The 12,222-nt window shown below is 50.9% G+C and overlaps 1 protein-coding gene across 3 annotated transcripts in view; it reads left to right on the top strand.

Annotated features, from left to right (window-relative positions):
• The window catches only part of DUOX2 (dual oxidase 2), a 36,900-nt gene extending 27,164 nt beyond the window's left edge, over nucleotides 1–9,736 (top strand). For 2 of the 3 annotated variants that reach the window (XM_059702512.1, XM_059702514.1), the window contains 15 exons: nucleotides 71–164; nucleotides 1,846–2,027; nucleotides 2,566–2,635; nucleotides 3,063–3,146; nucleotides 3,834–4,012; nucleotides 4,101–4,331; nucleotides 4,495–4,594; nucleotides 5,290–5,339; nucleotides 5,629–5,756; nucleotides 6,007–6,160; nucleotides 7,282–7,511; nucleotides 7,774–7,932; nucleotides 8,278–8,433; nucleotides 8,541–8,669; nucleotides 8,985–9,735. In XM_059702512.1, coding sequence (XP_059558495.1) covers nucleotides 71–164; nucleotides 1,846–2,027; nucleotides 2,566–2,635; nucleotides 3,063–3,146; nucleotides 3,834–4,012; nucleotides 4,101–4,331; nucleotides 4,495–4,594; nucleotides 5,290–5,339; nucleotides 5,629–5,756; nucleotides 6,007–6,160; nucleotides 7,282–7,511; nucleotides 7,774–7,932; nucleotides 8,278–8,433; nucleotides 8,541–8,669; nucleotides 8,985–9,107 — 2,069 coding nt within the window. In that variant the 3' untranslated portion in view covers nucleotides 9,108–9,735. Of the gene's footprint in view, nucleotides 1–70; nucleotides 165–1,845; nucleotides 2,028–2,565; nucleotides 2,636–3,062; nucleotides 3,147–3,833; nucleotides 4,013–4,100; nucleotides 4,332–4,494; nucleotides 4,595–5,289; nucleotides 5,340–5,628; nucleotides 5,757–6,006; nucleotides 6,161–7,281; nucleotides 7,512–7,773; nucleotides 7,933–8,277; nucleotides 8,434–8,540; nucleotides 8,670–8,984 lie in introns of all 3 variants that reach the window. The other variant, XM_059702517.1, reaches the window with a different exon arrangement.
• Nucleotides 9,737–12,222: the final 2,486 nt, after the last annotated feature.

Raw genomic sequence — 12,222 nt, forward strand, 5'->3', positions numbered from 1 at the left:
TGGTGGGCCATTCCAGGAGCCAGGGTTCTTTCAGCAGAGAGATGACCTGTATCCCCCTTTCTTTTCCCAGGCTCCCCAGAGGACAAGTCCCGTTTGATGTTCACCATGTATGACCTGGATGAAAATGGCTTTCTCTCCAGGGAGGAATTCTTCACCATGATGCGGTACGGGCTGGGCCCTTCTAGCCCTGAGACTTCCTGATGTTTTCAACAGGAAAACAAGTCAGGTCAGAGGAGTGTAGGCAAGGAGGCAGCCTCCACCGAGAGCTGGCCCTCAGTGCGTCCTAGACTCTCAGAGCAGCCAGCTTCAAAAGTTTGACCCTTCTGTCCCCAGTATAAGCCTTTCTCACTTAGCATTCCCAAACTTTGCTCCAAGGGGGTCAATATCTGCACTTTCACATCAGCCAGAAAACTCTCCCTCCCTAGTTAGAAAAAAAACGAAAAACAAAACCACAACCAACACTAATATGACCACTAACGAAAGTCCACTAACCCCTTCTGGATGCTTCTGGATCTTTGTGAAGTCTACAGCATGCCTAACGCTGCTCTATACAGTGAAATCACAGGTGGATGGAGTATGGACAACCTTAGTCACTCTTCCAATATTAATCACCCTGATTAGCAGGAGGAGGAACACAGACAGTTCCTCTATTTTTTGACCCTTCTCTCTTACTGCCCCTTAAGCCATTTCAAGTTGTAGTGTCTTGATAAAGATCAGTTTTGAGACTTCTTATTCCTGAAGACAATGCTCCAGTAACACAGTCCCCTTCAGCTCTATGAGGATGGGGTTCATGCCTTCTTTGTTTCCTGCTGAATGCACCTCCTCTATGCTGTGATTGGCACATAACAGGCATTCAATACATGGTTAACTGAATAAGATGGAATAAATGAACAAATGAATGAATAGAATGCATACAATAGCTCAGGACCTTTTAAATGTTCCCCCCCTTTAAGCCTTTCTATTGACTTCTGTATTCCCCTTGACTGCCTCATCCCTCTCACAGTCCAGATACCACAACTGGACTTGGGCTTCTAGAAGGGATGGGGTGAAGTTAGCTGACTGCAGTCTGTGCCGCTGGGTGTGCCATTGCAGGCCCAGGCCAGAGTGCACCCTATGGAATTCAGGAGAGGGCCCCGCCCCCAAGGCATGAGCTTCCACTTCTCATCCTATACTCAGCGTGTGGACCTGCCTCAGTCTCCGTGGGATGGTGTTTCTCAGTGTGGTGGCGGTGCTTGCTGTACTGTGTGGGAAAAGCTCCTTTTCTTCCGGGCTCATAGTTTCATCCCAAAGCACAGCTTAAGAAAAGAGTATGGCTACCGCTGCTGCCACTACGGGTGCTGTCTGATTGGGTGTGGAAACAATCCTGTCTGTGCTTTGAGGTTTTGGCACGAGAAAGCAGCAGCCATTGCAGCTATCTCTCCCCTCCCACCCCACCCCCCCCAGTTTTCTATGCCCCCACTGGACTGTGAAAGGGGGAGCCCAGCGATGGTGTGGGAGACATAATACGAGAGAGATCCTGTCAGAGGCAGAGACCCTGTCATGGCACCATGGCATACCTGGACATGTCCCTACACTAAGTGGACATTCATCCCAGCTGTAGATGTCTCCCTGTTTGAAGGTTGCTATCTTTCCTTGGTCAAGGTCATTTTCAGTTTTGTTCTGCCTTTTGAGCTCGTGGTCACCCCACCCAGCTTAGTGTGGGGTACAGGCTGGATGAATATCTTCTTGGTGTTATTTCCAGGGTCACTGGCAACAACATTAGATCATCCATGGCCAGTCCCACTCTGCACTTGCCTGAGTCTGACCTCACCAGGTAAAAGGCTGCTCTCTCTGGTCCTCTTCCAGGTCCTTCATCGAGATCTCCAACAACTGCCTGTCCAAAGCCCAGCTGGAGGAGGTGGTGGAGTCCATGTTCCGGGAGTCAGGCTTCCAGAACAAGGAGGAGCTGACATGGGAGGACTTCCACTTTATGCTGAGGGACCATGACAGTGAACTCCGCCGCACGCAGCTCTGTGTCAGAGGTGAAGGTGTGTGAGTATGTAAGGAATGGTCAGAGTCAAGGAAGGGTGTGTCCTCAAAATGAGACTTCCTGATGTATAGAACCCAGATCTCATTTCTGTCTTAGTCCTTGGTGCTTAGCACTGAGTCAGGCATGTGTAATCAAGGGTGTACTACAGCCCTGCACAAAAATGCCCACTGAGGATTCAAGAGTGAGCTGAAATCCAGCCTACATTCTGCCCACCAAGCCATGTGCATTGGTCTGGATTGTATCTGGCCAGAGGAAAAGGCACTGCTTTCTTTACACAAAGGATCTGCAGGCCCAGGCATCTACCTGGAGAGGGTTCCTTTTCCTAATGGCACAGAATTGCCACATTGTCTAGCAGTGGCTGCCCTGTGTGCAGAGTGGGGAGTGAGGGGAACAAAACTGGAGCAGGAGATGAGGACATGAGCAAGTCACTGACAAGTGCCATGGCACCCTTCCCAGAGGGCTGGGTGGTGTTGGAGGGACAGTCTTCCACCCCACCCTGCCCACCTCATGGGGAAGCCTCTTGTTTTTCTTTCCAGGTGTTGGAGACATCTTTAAACCAAACATCTGTTGTCGAGTTTCATTCATTACTCGAACTCCTGGAGAACGGTGAGAAGGAATGGGGCGTTGGGAAGTCCATTTGGCCAGGTACCCTGCAAAGAAATGAAGAAAGTAGGGCTGACTGAATCTGACCCTGGGGTCAGCCATTGACCTATGAAAGTTACTCTTAGTGCGTGGCCAATCCTAGCCCAAATTCCAGCTGCCTCCCACACCCCATGCTGCTCAGGAGCCTGGCTCTCTCCTGCCACTCCGGGACAGAACCATCCTATAGAAGACATGACCAGATCATATTTATTCATTCTGCCTTGTCTCCTGTCTGCTCCTCTCTGACCAGCTTTATGGGAAAGTTGTGTGGGTAGGATGGGTCATAGCATCCACTCCTACCCTACCCCACCCCATCCCCGAGCTCTGACCTGACAGTTCTCCTCTGGCTGCAAAGACAAGGGGAGAACTAGATCCACTTTCCTTTTCTCAGCTCCTGCTCCCAGGAAGGGAGGCTCCCTGCCTCAGAAGCCCGAGAGCTTGGAGGACCTGGGCTGAAGAAGAGGTTTGGGAAAAAGTGAGTGTTTCCTACACCCCTGGGCCCAGGAGACATGGGGAGAGATCTCAGGGTCTTTGGGTTCTGCCCACACCACCTGACACACAAGAGACCATCCTGAGTCTTATTCCATCAGTACCTAACTTGATTGGAGGGCTATAGAGTCAAGTGATCAATATCCTAATGTTCAGGCTAGAACAGCCGTGGGCAAACTACGGCCCGCGGGCTGGATCTGGCCCGTTTGAAATGAATAAAACTAAAAAAAAAAAAAGACCATACCCTTTTATGTAATGATGTTTACTTTGAATTTATATTAGTTCACACAAACACTCCATCCATGCTTTTGTTGGGAGTCTGCCCCCCAAAAACTTATTTTGTGGCCCATCCTGTCCCCAGGGAGTCACCAGGTCTCCTTCATGGGGTGATTTTTAAAAATTTAAATACATTTTTATTGATTTCAGAGAACAAGGGAGAGGAAGAGAGAGATGGGAACATCAATGATGAGAGACAATCATTGATCAGCTGCCTCCTGTACGTACGTCTCCCATTGGGGGCTAGCAACCCAGGCATGTACCCTGACCAAGGAATGGGACCGTGACCTCCTGCTTCAGAGGTCGATGCGCAACCACTGAATCACACCGGCCCGGCTGTCATTTAGGGGACGCCAGGGTGCCTTGACCTTACAGCTAACTGCCTTCCCAGCTGCAGGGCAGCGGTGATCTCTCCGCCGCTGTACACGAAGGCGCTGCAGGAGAAGAGGCAGAGGGGCCTGCTGGCCCAGAAGCTGCAGCAGTACAAGCGTTTCGTGGAGAACTACCGGCGGCACATCGTGTGCATCACGATCTTCTCAGCCATCTGCGCGGGCCTGTTTGCCGAGCGCGCCTACTGTACGAGCTCTGGTTTGGGGCAGTGGATGGGCGAAGGGGAGCCCTCTGGTTGCTCTTCCCGCTCCTCAGCGTCCCACTCTGTCCCCAGACTATGCCTTCGCCTCGCCACCCTCGGGCATCTCACAGACCACCTTTGTGGGCATCATCCTGTCGCGGGGCACGGCCGCCAGCGTCTCCTTCATGTTCTCCTATATCCTGCTCACCATGTGCCGCAACCTCATCACCTTCCTGCGGGAGACCTTCCTCAACCGCTACGTGCCCTTCGACGCCGCCGTGGACTTCCATCGCTGGATCGCCATGGCTGCTGTTGTCCTGGCTGGTACGTGGCTCCTGGGGGATCTCATTGCTGCAGGCCCCTGGGACTAGCTGTGGGGGAAATAGTGAGGTGACTGGAACTACTTTTACTTCCATTTCTCCCCCTGTTCCTCCTCGTTCCCTTGGAGTTGCCCAGGGTGGCAACTCTAACTGTCTGTCTCTTTCAGTTCTGCACAGCGCTGGCCACGTGGTCAATGTCTACATCTTCTCAGTCAGTCCCCTCAGCATGCTGGCCTGCATCTTCCCCGGAGTCTTTGTGAATGATGGGTCAGTTCTGGGAGGGTCCCCTAGGGACACCTGGGCACATCCAAGGGTATACTAGAAAAGAAATAGATGGTCCCAGACACTCCACTCCCTCACTGAGTGAGGATGAGATGCCAGCCTCCTTGGGGAAGCTGAGAGGGGAATTCCTCAGCCTCAGGAAGGAAGCTGGCCATGACTGGCCAGGGAAGGAGTTTGGGAGATGAAGTTGGAGACTCCCACATGCACCTGACACACATCTCAGCCTATTAGCCATTCACTGGGCAAACATGTATGGAGCACATTTGATGTGGCCATCCAGGAGCCAGAGAGTAGGGATGCCAAGGCACATGCAATCACTCAGCAAATACTTACTGGACCTTTACTATGTGCCTGGCACTGTTTGAGCATAGGGATAGGGCGCTGAGCAAAACACATACCCCTGCCCTCACTGAATTTATAGAACATGAACCAAGCACTGAAGGAAGCAAAGATCAGGCACAGTAAGAGAGTTCAGGACAACACTGGAGGAGGAATTGCTGAGAGAGCAGAGGATGGAACTGTGGGAGATTGGGTGGCATGTTCCTTGGAAGGATGGTGGGCCCTCTGGGTGGAGGCCCAGTAACCTCAGCCATCAGGGCCGGCAGGAAGAGAATCATGTTGTGACAGTGGCGGAGCCCCTCCTGCCCCAGCCAGAGGTCCCATGTGCCTTTGCCCCACAGGTCCCAGTTTCCCCAGAAGTTCTACTGGTGGTTCTTCCAGACAGTCCCAGGTAGGGAGTGGGGCTGTGTGAGGGAACTGGGGGCACGGTCTGAGGACTTCTGCTTTTGTCTTCATGTTCCCATGAACACATATGTGTGTATAATAATTAGCGATTCTCTTGCTAGCCTCCAGGAAAAGCCCCAGCTGCAGCCCCCTCAGGCAGGCTGTCCTGGGAACTAGGGAGGGGAGGGATGAGGGAGGTCAGGGAAGGAGGGCAGAATGGGGGAAGAATGCTCTGCATTCTCAGTCCAGGCTGAAGTCCTGAGATGCTTCTCTGTCCCTGCATCCCGTACCGCCAGGTATGACAGGAGTGCTTCTGCTCCTGGTCCTGGCCATCATGTACGTCTTCGCCTCCCACCACTTCCGGCGTCGCAGCTTCAGGGGCTTCTGGCTGACCCACCACCTCTACGTCTTGCTCTACATCCTGGTGAGGGCTTTTCTGGGCAGGGCCCGGCCATGGGGTAGGAATGAGCACTCATGATGGGAGGGGGAACAGGCTGAAATGGACACAGGATCTCAAACGGAGACCTGCAGATCTGAGATCCCAGTCTCTGAAGCTGATTCCATCCTCATTACCCACCCCAGGCCCAAGGCCCAAGCAGAATGTATCTGGGCAAGGGGAGGGCAGGAAGGGGGCCTGGCTGGGCCTCAGCTATACTAACTGGCTGTGTCTCCAGATCATCATCCACGGCAGCGTTGGCCTGGTCCAGCTGCCCCGTTTCCACATCTACTTCCTGGTCCCGGCACTAATCTACGGGGCGGACAAGCTGGTGAGCCTGAGCCGGAAGAAGGTGGAGATCAACGTGGTGAAGGCCGAGCTGCTGCCTTCAGGTACCAGGCCTGGCCTGACCCTGGGTGGGGAGCACGGGAAGTTGACTCAGGGTGTGTGGGATGACAGCTTCCCAGGCCTCCTACCTCACCTTGAGATAGCCTCTCTGAGACCCCTGCAGCATTCCTGATGCAAATGCATTCCCCGGAGAACTTGTAGACAGTGTGAAGTGACTAGAAAAGAGATAGCTGAAAGTGCAGATGAAGGCGTTTAAGGACAAGAGAGACCCCCACATGTGTGGCCTGGGTGCAGGGCAGGAAATCATATATCCCTTTCACGGCCAATTCTGCAGAGCAATCCCCTTTCAGAGATAGGCCAATGGCTCGATTGTGAGACTCTGTTGTTGAGAGCCAGTGCTGGCTAAAGTGGGCATTCACATCACTGTAGAGGGTGATGAAGATGATTTTAGGTGTCAAGGAACCATCCAACCTTTAGGACTCACATAGTAAGAAAATTAACCTCATTTCTACTTTATTTCAATCAAGATTACTTAAGGACAAAGTTGCAACATAGTGTTAGTTGGCTTTTGTACTCTCCAATACCTGCAAATCTCCTTCTTCAGCAAAGAGAGAACAGGCCCGAGGTTCAGCTGTGGTCAGGCCACAAAGGGCATCCAGAAAAACTTTGATAAAACGTGGTGCCTTCTATTTAGAGGACATGATATTGGTTTTCCACCAACTTTAGTGACCTACACCTAGTTGTCAAGGTAAATCAAATTGAAAAAGTAAGTCAATTCAAAGAAAAACATAAGTGATAGTTCAGGAGTTATGCAGATATGGCTATAACAATGGAGGTTTGGTAAGTACTAAGTTGGCCCCTGGGGAACCTGAGGTCCCCTGATCCAGTAGGCTTGTATCCAGGACAGTGGTATTGGACCTGAATCCTATGTGGGAAGAGAGAACTGAGAGAAGAGAGGGGCTGCAACAGGGGAGCAGAGAAACTCTCATGTTACCCAGGAAACAGAGGAGGGGGTCCTCTGACTCCCAGCCCCAGGAGCCCAATTTGCTCAGACCATGTGACTGTTCCCTGTGCCTCAGGCATGTGAGAGGACAGGGTACCTGCCAGTCCTCAGGTTCCAGAAGCAAGCCTTCTAATCCCTGCCCTTCTCTGCCCATGACCCCAGGGGTGACCCACCTGCAGTTCCAGCGGCCCCCAAGCTTTGAGTACAAGTCAGGACAGTGGGTGCGGATCGCCTGCCTGGCTCTGGGGACCAACGAGTACCACCCCTTCACACTGACTTCTGCGCCCCATGAGGACACGCTCAGCCTGCACATCCGGGCGGCAGGGCCCTGGACCACTCGCCTCAGGGAGATCTACTCACCCCCAACCAACAGCTCTGACAGATACCCAAAGGTGCCCATGATTGGGAACCACTCTGGGGCTCTGGCATTGGCAGACGTGTCTCTGTCCTCCTCCTCCCAGAGTCTGAAAGCACCAGATACCTCAAGGCCAAGCTGGGAGAGGGTTGTTTGCCTCAGAATAGGCCAGAATGTACCTGCATCTTTCTTCTTATACTCACGCCCCGACTCCTGCGCCCCCCCCCCCGCCCCCGCCCCATTTCTAGCCTCAGAGCTGGGGCAGATCTAGGCTCATTCCATCCCCCTTCTGTTGGCAGCTGTACCTTGATGGACCATTTGGAGAGGGCCACCAGGAGTGGCATAAGTTTGAGGTGTCAGTGCTGGTGGGAGGAGGCATTGGGGTCACCCCCTTTGCCTCCATCCTCAAAGACCTGGTCTTCAAGTCATCCTTGGGCAGCCAAATGCTCTGTAAAAAGGTGAGTGTCTCTCTTCCATTCTTCAAAGGAATCTGAATAGATGGACTGTGTTCCCACATCACAACAGAACAGCATTAGAAAAAGCCCCTGGCTCACAGGCACTAGGTCTGCCAGGGCCATTTATACCCAGTTTTCTATGTACCAAATGTTCTGACGGAGGGTAGGAAGTGTAGCCAGAAGGGCCTCTGCTTGGATCTGTTGTTTAGAAGCCTTGGGCCAAGCTTGTGGGTCCTGACAAAAGGTCGGTGTCTGTGTGTAATCTGGGGCTTCCTAGCTGCTCAGGGGAAGGCATGCGGGATGGAGGAACCTTGAGTTGAGTCCTCAGCTCCAGCCATGTGTCCCCAGATCTACTTCATCTGGGTGACACGGACCCAGCGGCAGTTCGAGTGGCTGGCTGACATCATCCGGGAGGTAGAGGAGAATGACCACCAGGACCTGGTGTCCGTGCACATCTACATCACCCAGCTGGCTGAGAAGTTCGACCTCAGGACCACCATGCTGGTACGTTAGGGTCCGGCCAGGCAGGATGGGTAGGTTACCATCTAGGCTAGGAGCTGCCCTGGTTCTGCCTGGCTCTGACCTTCTTCCTCCAATCATTCTTCTACCAGTACATCTGTGAGCGGCACTTCCAGAAGGTGCTGAACCGGAGTCTGTTCACGGGCCTGCGCTCCATCACCCACTTTGGTCGCCCCCCTTTTGAGCCCTTCTTCAACTCCCTGCAGGAGGTTCACCCAAAGGTTAGTCCCAACCTCACCCATCTTGGGACTCTGGCCTTCCCCACCAGGACATCCTGACCTGTAAGCACCCTATGGCTCTATCTTGAGTGGAACGCCCCCCCCCCTGCCCCCGCCACTGAACTTGGCCCCAAGATAAGGAAGGCTTAAACTCCCCACCCCCTTCCCATCTCCAGCTCAAGTCTCCTCCTTGTGGTCTGGGGTTGATGCCCGGGTCATTCCAGTCAGGCTTCAGAAGCAGCTTCCTCCTGGAAGTGAGCCTCTCAAGCCTGCAGGAAACTTCTTTCTGAAACCACTCTCCCCACATGCACTTGACAGGTACGGAAGATCGGGGTATTCAGCTGCGGCCCTCCAGGAATGACCAAGAATGTAGAGAAGGCCTGTCAGCTCATCAACAGGCAGGACCAGGCCCACTTCGTGCACCACTATGAGAACTTCTGAGCCCACCCTCCCTGGTGCCTGCTTCTCCTCCGAGGACTAGCCCACCTGGCAGTTTCTTTGTCAGAATTCACTTCTGGCCTCAGTTGGACAGCCGCTCCCTCATTACCCCACACCCACATCTCCCATGCTCTGAGAAGGGAGAGGAGCCCTGGCCTGTATGGCTTAGTTGGTGGAGCATCATCTTGTGCATTGAAAGGTCACCAGTTGGATTCCAGTCAAAGCACATGCCCGGGTTGCCAACCTCATCCCTAGCAGGGAATGGAAACAGCCAATGGATGTTTCTCTCTCCCTTCCTCTCTCTCTAAATCAATAATAACTTTTTAAAAAAAATCTTATCTGCACCCCTATGTTCATAGCAGCACAATTTACCATAGCTAAGATTTGGAAACAGCCTAAGTGCCCATCAGCAGATGAGTGAATTAAAAAACTGTGGTACAGCCCTAACTGGTTTGGCTCAGTGGATAGAGCGTCGGCCTGTGGACTGAAGGGTCCCTGGTTCAATTCCAGTCAAGGACATGTACCTTGGTTGCAGGCACATCCCCAGTAGGAGGTTTGCAGGAGGCAGCTGATCGATGTTTCTCTCTCATCAATGTTTCTAACTCTCTATTTCTCTCCCTTCCTCTCTGTAAAATCAATAAAATATATTTTTTAAAAAAACAACTGTGGTACATCTATGCAATGGAATACTATGCTGCCATAAAAAAGAAGGAACTTTTGCCATTTGCAATAGCATGGATGGAACTGGAGAGCATCATGCTAAGTGAAATAAGCCAGTCAGAGAAAGATAAATATCACATGATCTCACTCATATGTGGAATTTAATGATCAACATAATTTGATGAACAAGAATAGATCTAGAGACAAATTGGGGGAGGGAGGGTAAAGAGCAACCAAAGGACTTGTATACATGCATATTAGTATAACCAATGGACACAGACACTGGGATGGTGGGGGCTTGCCCGGGGTGGGAATGGCTGGGGGAGAGGGGGTCAATTGGAGAAAAAGAAGAGATATACAATTTAAAAAAATCTCATCTGTAGAATTAAGATACACCTAGATTCAAACTTGGCTGCTCTACTATTTACTATCTTTGGGACCTTTGTTTTCTTTAAAAAAAAAAAAAATGGAAAGGAAAGGCAACACCTACAGCTCAAGTCACTGCAGGTTGTGGCAGACCAAGTTGGGAGAGGACAGCCCCTGCCTTATGACAGCTGTGAAGGTGAAGAAATACAATAGTATTTGCCTTCAAGAGGTTCCCATGTCTGTTTATCTTCCACAGAATCAGTGTGGAAGATATTTTTGGTATTTTCTTGACCTAGGCATTTGAAGGAGGATGGTATGGGGATGTGAGAACAGGGCTGAGTGAGAACCTCCTCAGAGCCCAGTTGAGCTGTGATGCTTAGAACCTGGTCAGCCCAAAGTACCTCAATTCAGTCTCTAAGGCCTTTCCCTCCTTCTCACACTCCACCCCTTTATGTTCCAAGAGGGTCAGGAATCCTGAGGAATAACCTGGGAACAAAGGTGACGCCCCAACCCTGATGTTCCTGGTGTCAGCCAGCAAAGCCCATTGTCCTGACCTCCTGGCGGGTCCTCTCTGAGCCCACAGGAGAAGCCCTAAGACTCTGGGACCAAGGGAGTCCAGGTTGTGGGCCAGACATCCAAAACTCCTTCCCAGTTCACCTCCACAGCAGTTGGGGAACCAGCTGACTTGGTTTACCCAAGGTTCTCCAAGTTTTAGCACCAAAAGTCTCTTGTCCTAGGAAATCCCTCACTCCCAGGCAAATCAGGACCGTTGGTCACCTTACACAGGAGTCAACCTGGGATGTCATCTCCAATTTTGGTTCTTTAAGAACCTTCCTTTTCCTTCCTTAACTTGCTCTTTCCTAAAAAGCTGAGCTTTAAGTTTTTAAAAATGTTGGTATAATTTACATTCAGCAAAGTGTATACGTCTTAGAGTTACCATGTATTACTTAGTGTTACCACTACATCTATATCTCCCCAGAAACTTCCCTGTTCCCCTTAGTCAGTCTCCCCCAAACCCTAAGCAACTGCTGCTGTGATTTCTCCAGATTAGTTTTGCTCATACTGAATATACTCTTTTGAGATTGGCTTCTTCACACAACACAGTGTCTGTGATTGGCCCATGTTGTTGTATGCATCAGTAGTTTGTTCATTTTTATTGCCGAATTGTATTCCATTCCAGAGATGTACCACAGTTTGTATATCCGTTCTTCTGTTGATGGACATTTGGGTTGTTTTAAAATTAAGAATAGCTCTAGCCGCCCTAGCCTGTTTGGTTCAGTGGATAGAGCGTCAGCCTGTGGACTGAAGGGTTTCGGGTTCAATTCTGGTCAAGGGCACATGCCAGGGTTGCGGGCTCGGTCCCCAGTGCGGGTGTGTAGGAGGCAGCCAATCAATGATTCTCTCTCATCATTGATGTTTCTATCTCTCTCCCTCTCCCTTCCTCTCTGAAATCAATAAAAAATATTAAAAAAAAATAGCCCTAGCCAGTTTGGCTCAGTGGATAGAGTGTTATGCTGTGAACTGAAGGGTCCCAGGTTTGATTCTGGTCAAGGGCAATGTACCTCGATTACAGGCTCAATTCCCGGACCTGGTTAGGGCAAGTGCGGGAGGCAATCAATCAATGTGTCCCTCTCACATCAATATTTCTCTCTGTCTCTCCCTCTCCCTTCAACTCTCTTAAAAATCAATGGAAAAATAACCTCTGGTGAGAATTTAAAAAAAAAAAAAAGATTAAAACTGCTATGTATATTCTTGTACCTGCCTTTTGGTGGAAATGATGCACTCATTCCTCTTGGGTCTATATCTAGGAGTGAAATTGTTGAGTCATGGAGTTTTCCAGCCAATAAGCCCAGTGGCAGGGAGTTTCAGGCCAGTTCCACATCCCTGCACCAGGCCCCTCTCCTTGTTGGTCTTACCCTTCTGCTTCTGACAGGCCAAATGCATTTGGATCCCAATCCTCTATATTGAAGGAATCTATGACAGAACTGGAAGGACACTGGATCAAGAGCTAAGAAACCTGGATTCTAGTGTGAATTTTACCACTACATCACTACAGAGAAAAATCCCTTACCTTTTCTCTCTGAGTCTGTTT

The sequence above is a fragment of the Myotis daubentonii genome, chromosome 1 (assembly GCF_963259705.1).
Source record: "Myotis daubentonii chromosome 1, mMyoDau2.1, whole genome shotgun sequence".
NCBI classification, from domain to species: Eukaryota; Metazoa; Chordata; class Mammalia; order Chiroptera; family Vespertilionidae; genus Myotis; species Myotis daubentonii.